The 25,237-nt window shown below is 42.2% G+C and overlaps 1 protein-coding gene across 1 annotated transcript in view; it reads left to right on the top strand.

Moving 5' to 3' along the window:
* Window positions 1-25,237, top strand: part of plxnb1b (plexin b1b) — a 160,370-nt gene that overhangs the window by 92,869 nt on the left and 42,264 nt on the right. Inside the window, exons 5-8 of the mRNA XM_033626645.2 lie at window positions 1,742-2,912; window positions 8,389-8,571; window positions 23,144-23,272; window positions 23,608-23,708. Coding sequence (XP_033482536.1) covers window positions 1,752-2,912; window positions 8,389-8,571; window positions 23,144-23,272; window positions 23,608-23,708 — 1,574 coding nt within the window. The 5' untranslated portion in view covers window positions 1,742-1,751. The remainder of the gene's footprint in view (window positions 1-1,741; window positions 2,913-8,388; window positions 8,572-23,143; window positions 23,273-23,607; window positions 23,709-25,237) is intronic.

Here is a 25,237-nt window from a genome sequence, read left to right as displayed (position 1 = left end):
GATTGTATAGATCTTCTGTGGTGCTGGGGGAGAGATGTGTTATGCATCCATGTTTTCATAGTCAAACTGTAAAAGAAACTTGACTGGTGCACGGAGGCATATAACTGCGGGGCGGTAATTCTAGTTTGTAGTTAATGTACAAAACAAGCTCACAGATTATTCATTTATAAGAAGTGTAGTGCTATTGATTTAAGTACCGCAGTGCGCCTGTGATGAGGGTGCTTTCATGCATGTGCACAGTAAGTTGTGGCTGTTGCAAACTTGATGAAAGGTCAGGTGAAGCTCTAAGTAGATCCATCAGCTGCGTTCTGTATCTCACAGTGTAGGGACTTTATGTACCCACTTTCCTCCGAAGTTACCCTCATGTGACTTTGGTTTTTGTAAATCAGTCAGTGTCAGGTGTTATGTGTATGATAATGTCTAGTCTAATCTACCCAATGTCTGTCGAGTGTGATAAATGCTCTTTTCATCCCTATTGTGTTATTGTGGAAGAAACTTCATAATAGACAAACAGGCTGGTGTGTTTTTTGCCTTGTCTTGCCTAGGTTGACCATTTCTACAACGTAGTGTTGTATGTTGTTGATGTATGAGAGCACAAGGCACTTTTCCATACATGAATGTAAACATGGTGAGGCTAAAGAGGAATGACGTCGATGCTGCTAGATAAATAATGCAGTTCCCTGGCTGGCGAGTTCATGACTCTGTAACCCTTTTTCACACAGAGATCGTGCCATGGGGCCGCTACAAAGTCCCTTCTGCATGATGCCTTTGCATTTTTACACAGAACCAAACAATGGCGGTCCCAGAGTGTGATTTTAGACAGGATGCCGGCATCACGGAATCAGAGGAGGTGTGAGGGGCGTGACATGTAACACAGCAGCATCAGCCTCTAGTGCGACATATAACATACACTTCGGCAGCGTTTTCTAGTCAATATTAATGGCATAACATGGTAATAACAATCATTTGCTGTCCATGTTATATGGCGGCTGGCTCCCGGACTTCATTGTTTTTTACAATTAGAGGACATTTTTGGCTGCTTATTGTCTTGTTTGAGTTAGTTGCTATCAGCTACTATTTAAATCTCTCAGTGGTGGGTCACACGTGTAACACGTTGTCAAAACATCACACCTGTCCCATCAATGATCCTATCCTGCCAGCTGTCCCTTTTTTACAGGCGTGTTTACGTATTGTTACTACCTCTACTGTAGGCTTAAAACGGAGACAACTCTGTCTCCCTATTCCACGATCGTACCCTTTATACAGAACAAGGAGGCAGCATAGGCATGAAATTCCCATCTTGAACAGGCGGTGTAAAAGGGGCTTATTATTGTCTTATGAGACACTGACACAGTGGCCCCAGCAGGGAGGAGTCTGATTCCAGTTTAAGTCAAGTAGTTGGAACAGTTCTAGGAGCACAGCACATGCAAGTGAAGAAGATAAGATGGCCTTGCATACTAATGCGCCACAATGGTCTGGTCTTGGTCCATGGCTTCGTGCATGGAAATCACTGTTCTAGAGTGTCTGTGCACAGACAGTCACGAACAGTTTTAATATCATTTACGTGAAACTGTCAGAATTAAAACTGTATTAAATGACATCAATTAATCCACTCCATATAGTGAACACAATAACTGGAGTCTCTGAACTGAATGTGTGATGATTTGGGAATTCTTGACTAATTTATCTGTTTGAATACAGACATTCTCTCAAAAAACCTGTCCTGTCTTCTGTCCCTCAGCTCTGCTGCCATGCCTCCGGGGACGGTCCATTGTCTTTCAGTGTTAGCAGTCCAAACGCTGCTGTCTCTCCTGCTGCTAACCTCCGACTGGCCCCTCGCCTTGATTCCTAGTGGTGTTGTCCAAGGATCAGACTCCTCCCCCTCCAGTCTCTATCCCACCTTTATTCGGAATGACACTCTGTTTGAGCACTTGGCCCTGCATCCCAACCCCAGTGTGAGTCGGGTCTACGTTGGAGCCCGAGATCACCTGTTCCAGTTGGATGGATTCCTCCATCCTGAACTTGAGGATGACACTGGACCTGTCACTGACAGTCGGGAGTGCTTGCCTCCTGTCACTGAGAGCAACTGCCCTCAGGCTAGGCTCACCAGCAACCACAACAAGCTCCTGCTGGTCAATCCTTACTCCATGGAACTTATTACCTGTGGAAGCGTCAACCAGGGAATCTGCCAGAAACGTAGTCTGGATTCTGTGAATGTAGTACTTTTCTCAACAGAGAGGCCGGTGGATACTCAATACGTAGCCGCTAACCACCCCAATGTTAGCACCGTGGGACTCGTGGTTCGCTCTCATCCTGACAGGCAGCCAGTGCTGTTTGTGGGGCGGGGTTACACTAGCAGCCACCCACCGATTTCCACACGAAACCTTGCCCAGGAACCTGTCTTTTCTTACGAGGAGACAGCCAAGTTGGCTGTGGCTGGCCGTCTGTCAGAATATGACCATCACTTTGTAGCTTCATTTGCCCACCGTCAGCATGTGTACTTCCTTTTCTACAGACGGGACCTTAAGTCACAGTCACGCGAGTACTGCACTTACGTCTCTCGTGTTTGTTTGGATGACCAGGCCTATTACTCCTATGTGGAAGTGCCCCTGACATGCCGATCCAGGACAGGAAAAATTTACAACCTCTTGCAAGCCGTCCAGCTCGGGCTCACCAAGGAGGGTACAGAGAGCCAAGGCTCAGAAGTTCTTCTTGGTGTCTTCTCCACTCGTTTGGCTTCATCAACTCGGCCCAGCGAGGACTCTGCCCTCTGCATGTTTAACCTTGAAGACGTGGACCGCAGGATTAACTCTACCAGAGACCTGTGCTACACACAGGTGGGGAAAGAAGCAGGACTGGAGGCAGCCTACATCGAGTATGAAGTCAAATCCAACTGTGCCAACTTGCCAGAGGTAAGTTTAACAGAATGAATGGCTTGTTTGTATGGTTACTTGTCAAATAATTATTAGGGCTGTTGCTTTCAAGTGAGAACAAATGAGCTAGGCCTGGGTGAGATTTATTTTTCATACGTTCATACCCTCCTGTAATTTCACCTAGGTTTACTTTACAAGGTACATGACTTCACTACGTTCTGCAAGCTCTCTTAGCTTTTCCAGTCTAATAAATAAATAGAATGAACTCACAAAATGTCAAGTTCTTCTCTTTTGAACTAAGACTAGCATTATTTCAATTGCTTTCTCAACGCTTCGTAAAACACATTTCTTTTTAACTCAACAGAAACATTATAAAACTCAGCAAAACCATCTTGGTTAGTCCTGTTAGTTGTTTAGCTAGTTAGTCCACAGTTCCAATAATCACTATCTCTGGTTTCGTTCAAATAAACCCTTAATTCACTGAGTTAGATGTGAGAATATGCTCTTTTTCTCTTGAGATCTCCCTGCTGGCCTGTTTACATTCATTTAGTGTTATCCCCACCACTTGCAACCAGCCACCATGTTTGTCAGCTCAACTGCCTGTTCCACAAAACTGACCTCTGGTGGCGCATGATGTAGACTGCATACAACACATCCTCATTACAGCCTCTCCAGTCAGTTGAAAGAAATGTGAGTGTCTGTAATTTTTCAAAAATATTTTGGGACCTTTTTTTGCCTTTTTTTTGGATAGGACAGATTTAGGGTGAAAGAGAGAGAGAGAGTGGGGATGACGTGCAGCAAAGGGCCATGGTTTGCAATCGAACCCGTGGCTGCTGTGGCAAGGACACAGCTTTTGTACATGGGGCGCCTACTCCATGTCTGCCTACTAGCAGATGAGCTCGTGGGCACCCTGAACATCTGTGTTTACTGATGATATTGAAAATCGTAATACCATGATTCTGCCAAAATCTAAAATGAGCACTAATAAATTATTGGTTTGAATCCGTTCGAATTTGTACTCCACTCATGTACCCTGATTCTTAACTATACCATTGAATTTATGTTGTCCTGACTTTTAAATTCAGACGAATGAGATACACTTGAGCAAGGCACTTGACCTCCACTTTCTCCAGTGAAACCGCTCAGTGGTCACCATGCTGAACCAGATGGCAGTTACTCCGTTCCACTCCCATGTGTCAGTGTGTGTAATTGTATGTTTGGGTGACAGGGTGTTATTGAAAAACAGCATATGTGCTTAGAATGACTGTTGACAGGAAGACATTTTTACATATTTCATTCCTCTCCCTGTGCGGTTGTATACTGGAATATATTTTCTTTCTCTGAATAGAAAGCTGAAGGCAGAGTGGAACACAGTGAACCAGTCACTAGGGCTCTAGTCAACCTAAGAAAATCTTGGTCGACTGAAGTCGTACATATCTTCAACTAATCAATTAGTCGTGGGAAAAGAAAATATCTGCATGTTATTTTTACTTCTGCTGTGGTGTGTCTGTTTCACTCTGCAGTTACACCTCCAAAACACTAGCTGGCGGTGGAGGACTCTGTTAAGTGATGTAAAGTTTAGTTGATTCAAAACACACATTAAAAATGGCTAAATAGAGACAATTTCAAACACAAGTAAGCAAATTGGCTTCATTATAAATCGCAGCATTGACAGACAAACACTTGTCTTTATCTGGACACATTTCCCCCACCAATACAACATGTTAACGTTATTAGCACAAGTCTATGGCATTTTACATTGATTCAATTAGCCTAGTGGCTAGTGATCGCTCCCTTTTCTCATATAAAACCAGGGACAACAGCAATATTTAACGAAGGTAACGTCACACAATTTGGCTCCATTACAACTCACAAAGTTCACCGACAAAACAACTGTCTTATACTAAACACGTTTTCCAAGCAAATACAACATGCTAACGTTATTAGCACCAGCCTATGGCATTTTACATTGTATACGTTAGCCTGGCGACGAGCGGATATTTCCTCTGCTCATATGAAGCCAGGATAAATCCCGAAGTATAAATCCTTGAACTATAGATCACACACACCTCTTAAAATGCTGATTTAGTGGAGGCTTTACTGTCTTCACAATTTATTATTTCTTATCTGTGAAATACAAGCTTTGTTTCCACTGAGGGAAACAGTGTCAGTATACAGAAACAGACAGGAGGTCTGCATCACCACGACGCTGAGCGTGAGGGTGGGCGAGTTCAACGTTGTGTAAACAAAAGGGATGTTTTGAAAACACCCCCATTTTCACAGGTAACTTAGCCTGTCCCTGTCCCACCGCAGGAAATAATGGATTAATCCTGGAAAGCTATTGATGTAGCACATTTCTCCTCATGAAAGTAACCAAAAGACCAAATAGTCGACCAGGAGTCTACAGCCCTAGTCACTACATAGCCCAATATGCATGACTTTCTCCTGGTTGTCATTGTCCAGTTCAGAGAAGAACATGTTGTCCAGTTCTTTTTTTCTTTTTTCATTCATCTTCTAACCGCTTCATCCTCTTGAGGGTCGCGGGGGGGCTGGAGCCTATCCCAGCTGACATTGGGCGAGAGGCAGGGTACACCCTGGACAGGTCGCCAGACTATCGCAGGGCAGACACATAGAGACAAACAACCATTCACGCTCACATTCACACCTACGGACAATTTAGAGTTATCAATTAACCTAGTCCCCAATCTGCATGTCTTTGGACTGTGGGAGAGTGCTAACCACCACACCACCGTGCCGCCCTTTTTTTCTTTTTTAAAGAAGGGAATTCTTTTCTTTGATGACTCTACCGAGTAAAAACCTTTTCCTGCGTAAGCTTGTTTCATGATGCATGTGAAGCTGTCCAGGCTGTCCTGTTCCAGCAAAGTCTTTTTTCTTTCAAAGAGGATGAGATTTAATTTGACATTTTTGTAACAGACAAAGCTACGCTGTGGAGGAGGGATGTATTTAGATTGACCCTCTCATAACACTGACTGTGGAAATCCTGACTTTATGTGGCGTGTTCAAGTGAGTGCATTAAGGTGTTAACTGTAAACATTGCACTTGGATGGACATCATGGGGTAGATTTACATGCTCCTCTATTATCACTTCCTCCTGTGTTGAGGACATAGAGGTGCGCTGACCTCTCAACCTGTGCAGCCACGTACAACAGATTGCCTCTAGGGGACAAGGTAGTGCGGGCAGTGTAATTTAATAGAATTGCTGGGCAGGGAGAGATCGATCGGCGGCATTACCCATACTTAGTGGGGCGGGGTTGAGGGTAATGTTTAACAAGGTCTGACAAGGACGGATAAAAGCACACCAGGCAGAGACAAGGCTTTGAAGGAGAAAAAGACAAAGAAATTAAGAGATACAGATGTACAGTGGAGAAGAAAATCAGAGGCAAAAAGTGAAAGAGAAAGGAAATGGTAGGATAGGAAGTGGAAAGAACAGATTCAAGTAAGGGCTGGGCAATATATTGATATTATATTGATATTATGATATGAGACCAGATATTGTCTTAGATTTTAGAAGTATTGTTCTATCCTGGTTTTAAAGGCTGCATTACAGTAAAGTGATGTATTTTCTAAATTTATGAGACTGTTCTAGCTGTTCTATCATTTGCCTTTACCCACTTAGTCATTATATACACATTACTGATAAATATTTATCAAAAATCTGGTGACTGGTGTCTGGGGTCATTGCTTGGAGTATGTGCAGTAGCGATCTCCTGCGGTAGTTCCCGGCATCTGCAAGTAGCGCCATTGACTGTGAGCACACCAAATGGCACACACACAGCTTTTTACAGGCATTTATCCATAGCCAGTATATTACCTACACAAGATGTCAGTCTGCATGCCCCAGTTAAGAGAAGCAGGCTGGAGCCTGACATGGAAGCTAAGCAATGTACTGCTGTGGACGGGGGCAGCAGCAATTTTTTAGCTCCGTTTAAGTGCTGACAGCATCCCTGTTGAAACAAGCACTTGACAGAAAGGTAAAGCACTGAAAATACTCTCACTATATCGTACACTTAAGCTGACATAGTTCATTTTAGGTGAGACTTTTTCAAGGTGACCAAAATCCCTTTTGCTGCTGCCCCCATCCACAGGAGCAGGAGTGTTGGAACTTGAGCCTGCTTTGCACTGACCGACATGTACTATATGTAATACACTGACCATGGATAAGAACCTCATATAACCCCACTTCAAAAAATCTGAACTATCCTTTCAATATCAGTATATGTTTTTGAAAGTAACAGTGTACAAAGGGGGACTCGAAACAAACCACATGGCTCGAGGGGAACAGTGAAGAGCGATCTGGAACTGAAAAGAGATTTACAGTGTTATTAAGATGTCAAATCTCAATTGGACCCCTGTGTACACAAACAACACCAGTACAGCTTCATCCCTGTTCAGTATTTGCCAGGACAGTCCATCTGCACCAGGGACAGACTCACGCTAGGTCTTATTGATGATCAGGATTCAGGACTTCTATCAATGGCTGAAATGCAACTTTGGTAATCTTTCCTCCTTATCTCACTCCCTCTTGGTTATTACTGCCCTCAGTGATTGTGGTAAATGTCCACATGATTGCAGCCTGTATGTGTCGTTATAGCATAATCACAGGCTCTCATCAGCCAGGTCAGTCAGTCACACGCTAGTCTTTAAGCTTCCAGGCCATATTTTTAGACTGGACGTCATAACTTCATAACTATTTTAAAAGTCATAATGTATTTTAGGGCTATTCTTAGCATGCAGTCATCCCTGCTTGTTTTCCTCTAATGGCTGAGTTCTCACGATGTGGACTTAACAGGCCTTCTAAACCATCCTTCACTCCCTATGGTTAACTTAGATTTGCATGTAGCTATTTGCACACTTCAGCTGTGTTATTACATCCAAGTTTAATGTCGGACAGTTTTGTGCTGTATACCAGCAATCTCTCTTTCTTAAGAGCAGGTCAAGTAAGGAGGCCATTCATAACAACTACATAGCCATAGCCAACTGCATTCATCATAACAAGTAGCCTTCAGCAGGCAGAGCTCTGAGGTTCATTGCCTCCGCTTCCTATTGTTAAGATTACCAATAGCAAAACAATGACCCTGCTTTCAAACATTGTTGTGGTAAAATAAATTGCCCAGAGCAAAAAGCAACAACCCTGCCGCCAGAGCAAAGACTCCCGACTGCCAAACTGTGGAAGCAAAAACAAATTGTCTGTAAGCTTTTAAGCACCGAGTGTAGAACTCTCTGGAATCTTGTGATAGTTTGCCCCCCCGGGATTTTACTGACCACAATAGCAACACTGCTGTTTTATTTTTGGTAACTGGCTTCCTTGCTGAGGAACTGAATAACAGCTCACTTAAAGGGCTTCTTTTTTGCACAAAACAACCAGTTTTGGCTTACATTGTGCATGCAATATGATGTGTGTCATTTATTCTTTTGATCTAAAATTCATTTTGCCTGACAAGACATGTTAGAATCACCACACTGATTTTTTCCTCTCCTGTTTCCCTGCTATTAGAACACTCTGGATGCATACCCCTGCGGCTCTGACCACACCCCCAGCCCGATGGCCAGCAGGATGGCTGTAGAAGCAGAGACCATATTGGACAGCCCATCTGCTCGTCTCACTGCTGTGGCTGTTAGCGTGAGGGCGGGACATACCATTGCCTTCCTGGGAGACTCCAAGGGGAACCTGCACAAGGTAATACGAGGTCACAGATTTTAAATTGTCTCTATGCAAAATTCTGAGTGTATGAGCTGGCCAAGTGGCTAACTTCCGGTTCAGCGCTTCGCTAACTTGAATGGGGATAAAATGATTTAACGATGCAGCTCGTCAAGACTTTAGAAATGTTATTGGACCGAATCCATCAAGTTCCGATAGTAAAACAACTTACTTCATGAGGGTTATGACGCACGAAAAAATGTTTCATTGATTTACAGACATCTCTTTTACAAGGTCTAGACACACCAAAATGACTTCAGAGAGCAAAGCCAAATGTCTTGGCCAGAAAGTTGCAATGAACACATCGTAAAGACTATAGCCAACAGCCAACCAGCACATATATTCTCCACCTGCCTGAGAGGAAATAACTCTCCACACCAGCAGACAGTCTTGATGCTAGTTAGCTAATTAGCACATTAACAATACATTCCAATGTTGAAAGACCTGAGCATATTTATGTGCCGGTGAACAGTTACACAAACCATCACAAATCTTTTCTGCTAAAAAGCTCAATGGCCAGAAGAAATCTTACCTTATGTTTTGGTCTCACTTCCTCTTGACTTGTACTCTTTGTTTACTTTCCTCACTTCCATTTCTTTTCTGGTGCACTGAGCTGAACTGCCAGTCAGAGTGATTTCATTCACTGACGGGCCCCACCATCTCTGACGTTGATTTGACATGCTGAATCGGCAAAAAAAAAAAAAAAAAGCAGCTTGCACCAACAAGGGTCATAACTTCAGGACATCACTGCATCATATTTTTACATAGCAAACAGTGGTTTCCTGCCATGTCAGTGCTCTGAATGCCACATACAGAACCTTTAATGCGTGTCCAGACACACACACACACACACCAAAACCACTAACAATGTGTGCTTTGTGTATGTGCTAATTGTGATGTTATGTGGAGATTGTGCTGTTATTGCTGGAAATATGAAGTAATAGTCTGGCATTCTTGACAACTTGTGTCATCATTTTGACTTCAGACCCTATTTGGGTAGCATGTGGTGGTTATTTCTCATATAACTGTAATACCTGTCCCTGCACAGATGTAGTAGTCGACCTAGCAGACATCCAGTTCAACTCTTTTCCTTGTTCATTCCAGACGCCGGCCACTCTCTAATCATGTGCCAACTGGTGGAGGTTTAAAATAGTGTCAGTGTGTAGAAGCAGGCAGGCTCAACTCAGCACTGCAGAACTAATCTCAGGAGCAGAGTTCTGGTACATCTTGAGTTATGTTTCCTTCTTGATGCTCAAGGAATGCACCAAGATTTTGGTGGATTGTTGTACCCTTGTTGTAACTGAAGTAAATGATGAGATCACAGACCTCCAAAAACATCTGTGCATGCTTGCTAAATCATTGCCTCTCTCCATAGTTCCATTGCTCATAAAAGGATTTCAAAACAAGGTTTTATCGTATTCAGAGATTCACAGGTTTTCAAATTGGTTGTCACTGTGTCTTAATAATCTCGAAGATCTCTGTTTAGTTCTCTTTGGGTACCTGCAGCGATAACTGATAATTACAGTGTGTTTGTTTGCAGATTAAGACTTGAAACCAGGCTGGTAAATTTATTTATATCAGCTTGTTTTATGAGCCCTGCAGCTGGTGAGATGAAAGTATAACCACAGCATAGATGGTGTGTGTGTATGTTTGTGTATGTGCATGTATGTGTGTGAGGGTGGATTGTTAATGACTCCACGCTACTTCTGTTTTTTCCCAGGAATGTTGCCACAGACACCCAGTACAAAATTGCGCAAATGCAAGGGCTTTCAGCAGTGGACCATAGGCTCAATCACCATTGTGTTTTCTCATTCGGCGATAGATAGGACTTAACAATAACCAGACTTAAAAAAAATAATGAGAGTAAGCACCATGACTTTAGCCATAGGTTTGTGAAGACCCACTCTGAAGCCTTGAGTTTGGCACTTTGGCCGTCCCCATCTTATTGGATTGGAGGGTAGAGCTGTGGACGAGCGAGGGATGGATCTGCCTCATAGATTATAGTGTTGCCTCGCAGACAGCCTGACACTTGAAGTAGCCACATCCTTAACCAGGGGGAACTTGAAACCTTACTAAAATGTAAAGGGGTGAACTATATAAGAAATACCCCTCTGTTCAGTTGTCATGAAGGGAAAATTAGCTGTAGAGACCAAATCTGTGTTTTTGCACCAAGCTGTAAACAACACGTTTTAACAAAGGCATCTTAACATGGGGGTCTATGAGGATTGACTCCCTTTTGGAGCCAGCCTCAAGTGGTCTTTAGAGGAACTGCTGTTTTTGGGACTTTGGCATTGGCTTCATTTTTCAGCCTCTGAGGCTGCAGCTTGGACTTAACAGACATTTATTTAAATAAAAGTCTTCAGCATTATTACTGTAATGTAGCAATATTTTATTTGTAGAACTTAGGTGTACATCTACATTTCTTTCTGTTTAATCACTACCCACAACTTTACCTGCCTGTAGAAAAAGATAAAGTAGCTCCAGATGGGTTTTAACACTGTTATGTAATATTCTGTTACAATTTTTGTCAGTGTTATGAAAAAACACTGGTGGACTTTTGTTTTGTGTCTTGACTGCTTCCAAACTATTTCTGTTAGCATGGCCTGAAAAATCTTGCCAAAGTAAATGCAATATGTCAAGACCACCTTGCCACAATTTCTTAAAATTTGGCACAAACTTCCACTTGGACTCAACAGTGAACTGATTAAATTTGGAGGTCAAAGGTCACTGTGACCTTGCATCTGTCTCATTCTTGTGAACACGATATTTTGAGAACACCGCAACAGAATTTTCTCAAATTTGGCTCAAACGTTCACTTGGACTCGATGAACTGATTAGAATTTGATAGTAAAAGATCAAAGGTCACTGTGACCTCACAAAACAGGTTGTGGGCCATAACTCAAGGATTCATACACTAATTATGACAAAATTTCACACAAATGTCTAATAGGATAAAATGATGAAGTAATGACATTTTAGAGCCCAAAGGTCAACCTCACTGTGACATCATAATGTTATGCAAAAACAGTTTTTTAGCCATTATTCAACATCATATCTCATCATATCTCAGGAGCAGAGGATTAGACATTTGGTCAGATACTGAACTGGAGACACTAATCTTGGGTGTCCACCTTCAAACTGTGCTGATGGTAGAGACAGGGTCCAAAACTAACACTCGCCACTCGCCAATTACAGGTAGCTAGATTTTGTCTCTGGCTGGTAAATTTTTAAGACTACTCGCCACTCTGGCGAGTTATTTTTTTACCAGCGAAAATGCATTTTTTGTTACTGTAGAACGGTGCTGGTATCGACTGGTTTCCTGGCAGAGTAATGTGTATTTCAGGCAGAGACGATCTTTGGTCACGTAACGCCAGGGCCACACCGCCCGCGGAAGCGCTGTGAATAGCCTCGAAGCGCCGAGAAGCGAAGCTAGTTTCCTTTCGGCACCCATGTTAACCGATTGTGTCATCCACACTGGCCGCGGAGCTGCCCTGCAGTGATCCTTTCGGCGTCTGGTCTATTTTCTGCGCGAGCCGCGAGCAAATGTGTCAAGCCGGGCAGTTACCCATGATGGAAAAACAGCCCCAAATGTGACGGAGACAACAGCTGGGAGCAGAACCACTTGTCGACCGGCGTGGAGAAATGCGCGTCTGATGTGAACGGGCTCGCGCGAGAATTTCGGTGTGCTGCGATCGCTGCCCAAACGTACCTGAACAGCCGAGCACACAGGTATGTGTTGTGTCAGAGGAGAAACGAGCCATTCACATTTCTTTCTTTTTACTTATGAAGGGACTGTTCTTTACTTGTATGTTAATCAGTTGGTGCAGTTTCACTTAAGTAAAAAAAAAAATGACTGAACAACTTTCACTTGTATTGGAGTAATATTTGACCAAGAGTATCTTTACTTTCACTCAAGTCATGTCGTTGAATACTTTGTCCACCACTGGTCAGACATTCATGTTTATATAGGGCAGGCCCTGCTGTTGCAGTCTGGTCGAGCTCAAATCTTTTGTCTCAACTGTCCAAAGGGGACTGAAGTCAGTGATTCATGTAAAATTCCTTAATGAAAGATTCTTTTTGCACTGTAGTAAGAATACTACAGAATTTATTAACCCAAATATTACACTTAACTGTTGAAACAGTTATTCATATTTTAACATACATTATTACTAATATTAGTGCACACTATTAAAATATTGATTGAGAATCGCATACAAGACCCAAATGACATGCTAAATAATACTGATAGCAAATTACAACACTTAAAAGCAATTTTTATTTGGTTGGCTGGTAAAATATCTGCCTGGCTGGTAAAAAATTTCACTTACCAGCCAGTTTTGGACCCTGGGTAGAGATCTTCGGTGCTGTTAGGGGCAAAGATGTGTGTGAAGCATCTATGTTTTCACGGACATGAATGTAAACTGCAACTGCAATTATTATACTAATACTACACTCTCATATATACATATATATATATATATATATATATATATATATATATAAATTCTAAAATTTAAAGTTCTAAAAATTAATCCTATACTATATTACACTTTTGTGTGTATTTCTCCTCATCCAATATGCCCCGCACAGACCAATAAATTCTACCTTTTTAAAGCTGATCAGGTTCAGTTTTTGTTGATACCAGCACTAGTTAGGGGTATTGAGAATGGACAATATTACTATAGAACATGAAGTAGTAAATTCTAACTTCTCCATGTATAATGTGCAGCTCCATGACTGGATCATGTGAAGCTTTTCTGGAATTACACTGTCCTCAACAGGTTGTAGCTGAAGCTTGGCCAGACACACAGAGACACAAGGAATGTCCTGTTGTGTAAGAAAAATCAGAGAAAATCTAAGAGGATAACAGGCATGTATGTATGGAATAGAATGTGTCAGCTTAGCATGTGTATTCGCTCAGAAGTATAAAAGCAGTTTAGCACACAATAGTTGTTGGGCTTGTTGATCACGGAAAATAGTGCTTTTCTATATTTATTTTGATTACTAATAACGAGACTGACCTGGAAGGTCAGTAGAGCAGGGAGGTTGTAGGGAGGCCCCTGGATATCAGAAGTTTACAGATCGTGAGCTTGCCTCCACACAGTTGGGTCTTTGTGCCATTTTTTTCTTAACGGTGGCTTGTGGTTGAGGCCCCCCTGCAACATGCAGAAATAGCACAATGACAGCCATTAACGTATTTTTGCACAGTTACGTCACACAGAGCCAGTGAAACACTGAGCCGCACATCCCTGTGACCAGATTACGGAGCTCCGTACTCGTGTTGTGCACTGTCATCGCTGACTGGCAGACACGTGCACTTCTTAACAGAGACCCTCATTCAGAATGATGTAGAGTAATCAGTCATAGAAGCAGACACAGTCCATGTCAGTGTCACTGTCATTAATAGATACATTGTCAGTCTGTGTCCTCCTGACTGCAGCAACCAACAATGAATGTTTAATACCAGATTAAATCTGGTGTCACTGTGTAAAGAGAACAAAGTAGGCAACATTTTTAAGAAAGCAAAAACAGAGACTTTTAGACAAAAATATTCCTGTCAAATGACATTCATTTTGTCTTTTTCTCTCTTTGTGTAGCAAAGAAGATATCATCAGAACAAACTTTTTTCATGCATTCATTTTTTAAGTGTTTACAGTCAATGTATGCCCATGTGGTTTTCACAACAAAATTATGATAATACATTTTGTTAAATTGGTACAAAACAATAAAGTTTGACATCCTTTAAAGATGTCTGTGTTGACATCTTGTGTTCAAAAGTTAGTTGATTCAGAAGGCAAAGCTAATTTTCACATTGTGTGATATGCTGAAAACCACACCCACCAAAGGGGAAAACCACTCTGCGCCCCAATCAGAATCAGAATCAGGATCAGAAATACTTTATTGATCCCTGAGGGGAAATTATTTATGTTACAGGTGCTCCTTGCAACAGAGGAAAGATACGTGAAAATATAAGAAATTTAAACAATAGTATTAACAAATATATAGTTAAATAAACAGGAATTATTAACAAACATAAACGTAAAAAATAAATATATATATATATATATATATATATATATATATATATATATATGTATATACATATATATATTGTAATCCGAACAAGATTATTTACACAAACAGAATATATACAGTCAGGGTGAATGGGGTTATTGCACAAGTTAAATTAAATTATTGCAGTGTGTGAAAAAGTCTCAGGGCCACTCAGAGGGAGGAGTTGTGCAGTTTGATGCCCACAGGCAGGAATGATTTCCTGTGGCGCTCAGTGGTACATCTTGGTGGTATGAGTCTCCCACTGAAAGTACTCTTGTGCCTGACCAGCACATGGTGGAGTAGGTGTGAGACATTGTCCAAGATAGTTCGTAGCTTAGACAGCATCCTCCTCTCTGACACCACCATCAGAGAGTCACACTCCGTTCCCACAACGTCACTGGCCTTGCGGATCAGTTTGTTGAGTCTGTTGGCGTCCGCCACTCTCAGCCTGCTGCCCCAGCACACAGCAGCATAGAGGACAGCACTGGCCACCGCAGACTCATAGAAAATCCTGAGCATAGTCCAGCAGATGTTGAAGGACCTCAGTCACCTCAGAAAATAGAGACGGCTCTGGCCCTTCCTGTAGAGAGCGTTAGTGTTCTTAACCCAGTCCAGTTTATTGTCAATGTGTACCCCCAGGTACTTATAGTCCTCTGCAATGTCCACACTGACCCCTTGGATGGAAACAGGGGTCACCGGTGTCTTGGTCCTCCTCAGATCCACAGCCAGTTCCTTTGTCTTTGCCACATTGAGCTGCAGATGGTTCTGCTCACACCATGTGACAAAGTTATCCACAACAGCCCTGTACTCATCCTCATCACCCTTGGTGATACATCCAACTATAGCAGAGTCATCAGAAAACTTCTGAAGATGGCAGGTCTCAGTGCAATAGCTGAAGTCCGTGGTGTAGAGGAAGGGAGAGAGGACAGTCCCCTGCGGGGCCCCGGTATTGCTGACCACTCTGTCTGACACACAGCGTTGCAAGCGCACATACTGTGGTCTGCCAGTCAAGTAGTCTACAATCCAGGACACCAGGGGGGCATCCACCTGCGTTGCTGTCAGCTTGTCACCCAGTAGAGCTGGACGGATGGTGTTGAACGCACTAGAGAAGTCAAAAAACATGACCCTCACAGTGCTCGCCGGCTTATCCAAATGGGCGTAGACACGGTTGAGCAGGTAGATGATGGCGTCCTCAACTCCAAGTCGGGGCTGACAGGCGAACTGGAGGGGGCCCAAAAGTGGCTTGACCATGGGCCGGAGCTGCTCCAAGACGAGTCTCTCCAGGGTCTTCATGATGTGGGAGGTCAATGCCACGGGTCTGTAGTCCTTGGAGCCACTGGGACGCGACGTCTTTGGCACAGGAACGAGGCAGGATGTTTTCCACAGCAAGGGGACCCTCTGGAGACTCAGGCTCATGTTGAAGACATGCTGAAGTACTCCACATAGCTGGGGGGCACAGGCTTTGAGCACCCTGGGGCTGACACCATCAGGGCCTGCAGCCTTATTTGAGTGGAGTCTCATCAGCTGTCTTCTCACATGGTCAGCAGTGAAACACATTGTGGAGGTGACGACACAATGTGCTTGGTTGTGGCAAACGGACAGACTAACTAGCAGGCTGACAGATAACAGAGATGTGAATGTGGTGGATGACACATCTCTGTTTCTCGCTAGCTTACACCTGTCGCCGCACAGTTAGCAGACTGGTCGTTTCCGATAAATCAACAAATGCTGGAACAATCCGGAGGCCATACAGACAGAGTGCAAGTCCTGCCCACAACAGAGGAGAAAATACCTAATACCTCATCACTCTCCATTGACTTCACACTGAATGAAGGTGCCTCCTTAATACTTCAGTTTGCTAACAAACAACAGAAAAATGTTGAAAAAGGTGCTGTGTGGTACGATGCAGTACCAACAGGGTAAAGATCCCAGAACTAAGCTGCCAAACTGAAAGACTGGGCCTTTAAGAAGACAAAAGTGGATATTACATTAAGGGGTGTAACTTCCATAAAGCTGGGGCCAAGTTCCAGCTGCTAAATTTAGCCAGACAAACTGCACAACCAAAAGCTGGAACGCTACTAAAATGCCTGTAACTCGCTAAAAACATTACATTCCAGCATGTCAAAGGTTTATTTTAGCACCCTGTCTTTACCAGAGAAGCAAAAATATATTATATGCAAACTTAATATTGGCAGTTAGTCTCAGTGTACCTTTTCCTCAGCTTGCTTATCTTGGAGAAATGATCCCACTAAATGGCCAATAGTGAAATACTTTGATATTTACAATTATTTAATAGAATCAATAGATAAGATCATCATTTAAGCCAACAAAGATCGCAACCAGGCCCTGCATAGCTTAGTTAGCTTCAACTTGTACAGTTTGTCTGGCTAAATTTAGCAGCTGGAACTTGGCCCCAGCTTTATGGAAGTTACACCCCTTAATGTAATATCCACTTTTGTCTTCTTAAAGGCCCAGTCTTTCAGTTTGGCAGCTTAGTTCTGGGATCTTTACCCTGTTGGTACTGCATCGTACCACACAGCACCTTTTTCAACATTTTTCTGTTGTTTGTTAGTAAACTGAAGTATTAAGGAGGCACCTTCATTCAGTATGAAGTCAATGGAGAGTGATGAGGTATTTTCTCCTCTGTTGTGGGCAGGACTTGCACTCTGTCTTTATGGCCTCCGGATTGTTCCAGCATTTGTTGATTTATCGGAAACGACCAGTCTGCTAACTGTGCGGCGACAGGTGTAAGCTAGCGAGAAACAGAGATGTGTCATCCACCACATTCACATCTCTGTTATCTGTCAGCCTGCTAGTTAGTCTGTCCGTTTGCCACACACCACCAGTGGGAATGGGTGTGTGTGTGTGTGTGTGTGTGTGTGTGTGTGTGTGTGTGTGCCTTTGTGTGGCAGCTGAGTCTTTGACTGAACTCCAGTCTCTCTTTCATTCCTCTTGTATGCCTCCGAAGCAGATTGACAATGCTTTTTTTTTTTTTTTTTTAAATCCCAGTTTATTTGTGGTTTCTAACCAGGATCACCTTAAAGGGATAGTGCACCCAAAAATGAAAATTCAGCCATTATCTATTCACCCATATGCCGATGGAGACCCTGGTGAAGTTTTAGAGTCCTCACATCCCTTGTGGAGATCGGCAGGGGGAGTGGCTAGCACACCTAATGGCAGACGGCGCCCCAGACTAATCTATCTCCATACTGCTCATCCGTAGTGATCCAAGTGTGCTGCTGCCGTGACATAAAAAGTTGTTTGGAAAAACGTCATATGAACTGTTTTTAGCCTCGCTGTAGCCTGTAGCTCTGACTGCTTCTCTGTGCTCCGCGCTCACGTGTGTGCGCTCAGGGTGATCGGTGATGCACGGTCTCTGAAGAGCAGCAGTCTCGTCAGTACTGATGTCCAGATTCTCAAGTGCAGGCATTGCCAATTCCCAGTCTGAGCAGCAAAGACTTTCCTCATCCGTTGGCATTGCTTTGCATTTGAAACAACTACACCACTAGGTTTCCAGTGCTTGACTCCGGTATTCTGCGGCTGGCTGAGGGTTAGGCTCATGAGCTGCGGCGGCTGCTTCGTCCAGTAGCCTGAGTTCCGTCCGTATACTCGGGCTCAAACAAATATGGCTCAACAAAGAAATGCTGTTCCTCCTCAATTTCAAAGTCTTCAGACATGTTGGGCTGTCCTTTGCTAAAAGACCGTAGTGCAAATTATCTTTTAGCGACTGTGGCTACTGTTGTCTCTCCCTGCGGTGCACGTGTCATGTGATGTAAACACAGGTGAGCAAAGCTCATGCTTTCGCTGGTCTCGCGCAGGCGCGCACATGTGAACGCAGAGCACAGAGAAGCAGTCAGAGCTACAGGCTACAGTGAGGCTAAAAACAGAGTTCATGTGACGTTTTTCCAAACAACTTTTTATGTCAGGGCTGCAGCACACTTGGATCACTATGGATGAGCAGTATGGGGATACTTAGTGGATTCAATTTTGTGTTCTTGGACTCTAAAACTTCACCAGGGCCTCCGTCGGCATATGGGTGAGTAGATAATGGCTGAATTTTCATTTTGGGGTGCACTATCCCTTTAATGTCTCAAAATGAACATTAAGCAGGCAATTGTTAAGTTCCCTGTTGTTTTTACATGAAAAGCAGTTGAATCTAACTTAATGAAACTACCACATTTTAAATTGATTTTAATTTAATGTCTCCATGGTAATTACCTGCAGATGGCTATTGATCATTTTGATGATGACAGCAGGATCTTCAGTGTATCCAAAAATGTGATTTAAATTTAAGGATTCATCATCTGCTCTTGGCAGGTTATCTGAGCTGCTGTATTCATACGTAAAAAAAGATGTGAATCTATGCTTTAATGTCCCCCCACTAAGAGGGATTTAAAAAAAGAGTGATACAGAAAATAATAATAACAGTTGATACTGACATAAAATAGTCTTATCTCGATTATCTTGTTTTGAAAATCAAAGGAAGACAAAATCGTAGGTGAAAATAAAATCTGATTATTGCCCAGCCCTAAGCTGGGCATAACACTGTCAGCAGAATTTGATACATCTCCTTCCACAGGGCAAAACAAGCGATGGTCATGTAACACTTTATCCAATTCGGCGTAAAATTGACAAGTTATAGAGCCTTGGTGTGCTTTGACCAAAACAACCACCACGTCTTGCATTGATGATGCAGTGTTTTTTGGGGAGGCATCAGGACGCATTAGCGTTAACATTACAAAAGATATGAGGTCAAATGCGATATGAGGTCAAATGCGTCCTAAATGCCTCTATTGTACAAAGCTCAGAAAAATCTACGTTGTTTAAAAAAAAGACATATTGCTTCATCATCACTTAATGTTAGCATTCTGTGTGTAAGTAGCTATTTGTGACAAAAACAACAGTTTGAAAAAAATCTACATAGAGATATGCTGATTAATTGTACAAAATAAACGCCCTTGGTGTGTAAGGCCTCAAGACTAGATCAAAAAAGAATAGCTGACGAAATTAACAGTAATTGGATGATAAAGCCTGGTACAGGACACTGTCATGTTAGAAAAGGAAAGGCCAATTTCCTGTTTCCAGTCAGTTTCCTGCCAGTTGATTCACACATTTTGGACATATTCCTCAAGCCAGGATCTGCCCTGAAAAGAGTGATGTCATCTATATAAGCTCAAATTTATTCCCTACAGCTAGTTTCTTTCTGTGGAACTTTAGGAGGGTGTCCTTGATAAGGTACACAAATCATCTATCTGTGCAAAACATGGACTGATCCAGTGCAAAATAGTACAACCATTTCACAAAAGTTAGGCTCTCTAGGGTATATAAAGACGTGAACCCAACTTAGGACTGGTGTAGCTAAGCACTGGCGAGCCATGTACACATGTTCTAAGTAGTCTTGCCCTGCCTTACAGACCTACGGGGGGAAATCTTTAGGTCAGCCTAGTACTATGATTGCATTGTTTGGTGTACTGCCACTCTATTCCCATGAGGCAGCCTTGTCAGCCTTTTTTACCCTACCCGCCAGATGCTTGGTGTTACTCAAGTGGAAGTCTCCAATACCTCCTTCACACACTCTGTGGATAAGGGAAGCCCTTATTTTGTCAAACTGGAAAAAATCAGGTGCAAACTGAGAGGCTCTCTGAGGAAATGTTTCATGATGTGGGATCCCTTTTTCAAGTACGAGAACTGGACTTTCCAGAAATTCCTGAATGATTTGTCATATATTTTAGAGACATTAAATTGTGATGTGACAGACAGTTGTCCGATCAACAACCATTATATAACTTACTTTTAAACTAATTATGGGAACTGACTGGTATAATCTTTTTAAAATCTTGTGTAAAGTATTTCTCAGACATGTCTATGGGTCAGAAACTATACTTTTGCTTCAATATGTTCGGACTGAGGGAAGGGCGAGCCATGCAAACATCTTCACTGAGTTGTGAAAACGTTCCCTTTAATTTCCTTGTTGTTTTTAGAGATAGGAAAATCTATTCTTGTGTTTTGACTCCCTCCCAGTGTTGTTGACCTCAGGCCCCTAGCAGATAAACATGCTGTGCAGCGATTGGCTAATTGCAGCTGCTGGGAATAACAAGAGAGCTAAATGAAGTTCGGACACAGGAGCCAGTATGATTTTAAGGGAAGTTTAATTCCTGAAACCTCACCAGTCTTATGGATGGTTGAAGAATCATTGCTGACCAGTTAGGATTCCATCTCTGAATGTTTGTCAGCTCAGTGCATCATGGTGGAAGAAAGAGAGGGTTTGTGCAGCAGGCATGCAATGGCTCTTAGACAGCTTCCTGTTGTTCTTTCTTATATTTTCCAATCCTCTTTTGACACTGGGTTTTTGCTGTTTCTTATTTGACATGTTTTGTATTACTTACCCTTAAAAACATTGAAATTATTGTCTTTCTAACTAATAGAAGAAGCTCCTAATGTGTGTGCCTTCTGCTCTTCTTTTACTTGTTTGAAGACAGGAACGTTGTTTAGTCACTTCTTTCAGTTTCCCCTTCTGTTGTGTAGTTTCAGTTATTTGCTCTAGTCTGGATGGACAGGCATTAAAGCCTGGATAGACTGTCTTTGAGGAGCTGTGGGATCAAAGAGTGTCAGACTTCATAGCTGACCTCAAATCCTCCACATACCTGAAGGATTGGATTAGCTTGGCATCAGGGAGACATCCTGGCTTAAATTGCCATATCATATTCATCACAGCCTCCAGTGTCTGCAACTACCCCCCACACACACACACACACACACACACACACACACACACACATGCCTGAACTCATAGGGCAGATCAGGGAATCCACACTTCCTCCTGACCTGTGCTGGATTTTGCCATTAGGATGATTGCTCTCTTTGTTCCAGCAGAGATCCCCTCACAGTGGAATATCACTCTAATGTCATTAGATGGAATGAAGCTGATGTTTAGGCTCCTGTAAATAACATCAAAAGGCTGATGTGGAGCAGTTGGTCAGGCTGCCCTCTCGTATTAACCCACATTACAGCAGCTCTGGACTTTTAACAGCCAGTACAATGTCAGACTGCTGTCGAGGCCTCATTATGTTGTCTGGTTGTTTATTGGCTCCAACTGTTTTAATTTATCAGTGTTATTTCTTAGAGTTAAAGGGAGATGCCACTGATTATACACATCAGAGTCTATTAACAGGAGTTGGGAAGTACAAATGGATATGTTAAAAAAAGTTGTATAAAGCCCTTAGTGTCTCCAGAGGGAGCTGTGTTTGTCTACCATTTTTTTCCCCCTGTTAAAGTTCCTTATCCACTGTGCGGGTCCAAAGGACAGAGGGATGTCGTATGCTCATTTATGTCAGGAGTCAGAGCTTGGAATGATGTCACACCTGAGTTGACAGCGTTCCAGTTCAACAAATTGGAAAACCAAGAAAGACAACTGGCAATACCAGCTCTAGGCAGATTAGCCATTGTTAGCACAAGGCATTATGTGGTATTTTGCACATACAAACACCACAGTACTGTGTGTACGACTGTTTTAATAAGACACAAGTGTGATTGAAATGCTAATATTCAGTATATTACTACGGCTTTCACTACTGTTGATGTGTTGAGCAGCCATGTTGGATTTTGAGGTTGGGGTTGGAGATGTTCGGTCAACTTACTGAGTCGAAAATCTGACTTTAGGGGGCATTCTAGTTGAAATTTCTAACTGGTGCCCAGTAGCTCACGTAGTAGAGCAGGCGCTCCATGTACAATGGCTGTGTCCTCTCTGCGGCAGCCATTTTTTCAACTCTGTCACATGGCCCTTTGCTGCAAGTCATCCCCTCTCTCTCTTTGTTCCCCTTTAATGGGAATACTGTCCCATCGATATAAGGCAAGAAGCCCTAAAAATATCTTTAAAAAGTACTATTTGAGTTCCATTTCACTTCTGCTTCCCATTTGTTTCAAATTGAACAACTAGTCTTTTGACAAAACACCTTTGACAGAGTCACACACAGAGTGACAGGGCTGTTAGCATTATACAGTTAATGTTGCCCAACATCTTTGAACAGGTTTAATGACAGTCGAGCCATTCCGAAATCAGCCTGCTTATTCCTGTAAGAACTAACTTAATAGCTGTTTTCCAAACTTTCCACCTTATCACACAGTCTTCATCAGCCATCATAGAGATTGATCTGTTGACATGCATGCTCAGTAACTGACTTCCAATTCCATAATAACACCCAGGATTTCTCGTCCATATTTGCTTCAACATGTATAATACAGTCAGATAAAATTCTAATGTTAGTCTGTGTGTTTATGACCTTTAAAAAAGTCAGTAACTGTGTCGTGAAAATTGCAAGAAGCAAAAAATAATGAAACAATCTATTTTTATCCTCTCATTCAAAATGAAGGCATTCAACAGAATTTCATTTTAAAGTGATTGACAATTTAAGTTGCTGCTCAGTGCATATTTTTATTCAGCAGTCTGTTAAATCATTACATAATCTGAACATCCCTATGTATGTGTACATTTCCTCAGGTGTTCCTGGGGCCAAACGGCGAGGTGGAGGAATACTCTGTCATCTCCATTCAGCAGAAAGCAGCTATCAGTTCAGACCTCATTCTGGACCAGAAAGAGGAACATCTCTTCATCATGACTCATAACATGGTATACACACACACACACACACACACACACACACAGATGCAACATGACAGTAATTGCACTCTTGTAGCCTCATTTCATGCATTTTTTTCTAGACGCGTCCTTCCTGTGTTGATGTAATAAAGCTAAAGAGAAATAATTTTGACTCTCTTGTTTCTGCCCCAGTTCTTTCTCTTCCAGTACAGCAGCCTGTAGTTAGGATTATTCTAATGACCATATTTTCATTTTGCATTGTTCCACTGGAAAATGTGGGCCACCTATTCTTTTTTAATCAGATTTCCGAAGCTTAGTGTGCATGGCTTGCACGATTGAACATGATTGTGTTGTCCTGGTTCCAGCTGCAGAAGAGACCAGTGGCTGAATGCCAGCAGCACCCAGACTGCCACTCCTGCCTGCTGGCCCACGACCCCTACTGTGGCTGGTGTGTCCTGGAGGGAAGGTGAGATACACATAAGCAGTTAACTGAACTGAACCTAAAACTAAAGTTTAAGGTGTGACTTGATGTAACAAAGTAGCTCATTTGTTGAAGGCAGAGAACTGATTTTTTTCAAATACAGACATCAGAGCCATCACATGTAAAGCATAAAGAACATGAGAACCAGTGCTGAAAGGATTAATTAGTCCATTAACAACTGATAGACAAATAAATGATCTGTGACAGTTTCTTAACCTATTGTTATTCACCAAGAGTCCACAGCCATGCTAGCTTCTCTGTGATACTGCACTTACAAATAGCAGAGCAGTGAGCTAAACATTAATGTTAGAATGCTAACATACTCACAATGACAATGCTAACGTGCTGATGCTCAGCAAGTATTACATTTACCATGATCACCATGGCACTAGCTTTGCAGTTGTGTTGTCATAAACCAGTGTATTGGAAAAATGTAAATTTCAATCGGATGATGCCGCTAAATGAAAAGACAGGGAGTCCTCAGGGTGATTACTATTCATCCTGAGGGTAACATGAATATGGGTACCAAATTTCTTGGCAAGTCACCCAATAGTTATTGAGATATTTCATTCTGGTCCAGCTGGGATGACATTGCCAGAGCCATGCCATTAACATTGCTAGGACTAGGGGGAGAGGCTGGTTCAACAAGGGGGAGGCATGTCACTTAATTTTTTTAAGCACTGGGGAGGGACTTGTGTTTTTATATTTTGACTCAGTGGAGGGACAGACAACTTTAAATGCTGTATTTTGTATCTGCTTTGCCACCGATATTTAAAGAAAACATGCAAAAATAATTTGCCTTTGTTTGGAAGGCATGTTTTTAAAAATCTCCAAAATTACACCATTTATGATAGCCAGTAACTGCAGAATTGTTGGATTTTCAAATATCCAACAATCCTTGAACATATTATGTGCGACAAATGCCTCAGTCAGAAAAAAAACATAATCACATCTGAGTTAAAATAGTGATAGTTCATCAGAATCAATTTATTCTGTGTCTCATTTAAAATTTTGCCAAAAATAATTTGTTTGCACAAACTAACCTGCATGCATGACAAGAGTGAAAAACCGAGGCTTTTATCAACTCCGGGATTTCATCTTCCATTTCTTACTTTCAAACTTTAAAGGGTAAGTTTTTAAAAATCTACTAACTAATATAGGGTGGAGGGAGGGTCTTGCATTTTCTGCCAGTCACTCAGAGAGGCTCAAGGGAAAATATTTGTAGCTTCTAGGTAGCCAAAAACAAACAAAAAAAAAGAAGTAGTCACACCTAAGCCACCCCATCCTATAATGAATAAAGAACAGTCCGTTACAGTAATTTGTTGATTTTTTTTGGTTTTGTGTCAGTGTCATTTGAATATATGTTAAGATTTATTGTTCATTAGACAAAAGTAGCAAATGTTGGCACATCTTGTGACACAAAAGGCACCATCTTCTCTTTACATTATATTACATCTTTACTCCTCCTTAAATTACAGCATACAGAAAATTATAATTTCTGATTTGGAGAGAAT

Source organism: Epinephelus lanceolatus, chromosome 1, assembly GCF_041903045.1.
Source record: "Epinephelus lanceolatus isolate andai-2023 chromosome 1, ASM4190304v1, whole genome shotgun sequence".
Classification (NCBI taxonomy): Eukaryota; Metazoa; Chordata; class Actinopteri; order Perciformes; family Serranidae; genus Epinephelus; species Epinephelus lanceolatus.
Note: the sequence above shows the minus strand (reverse complement) of the source record. Positions and strands in the feature narration are given on the sequence as shown.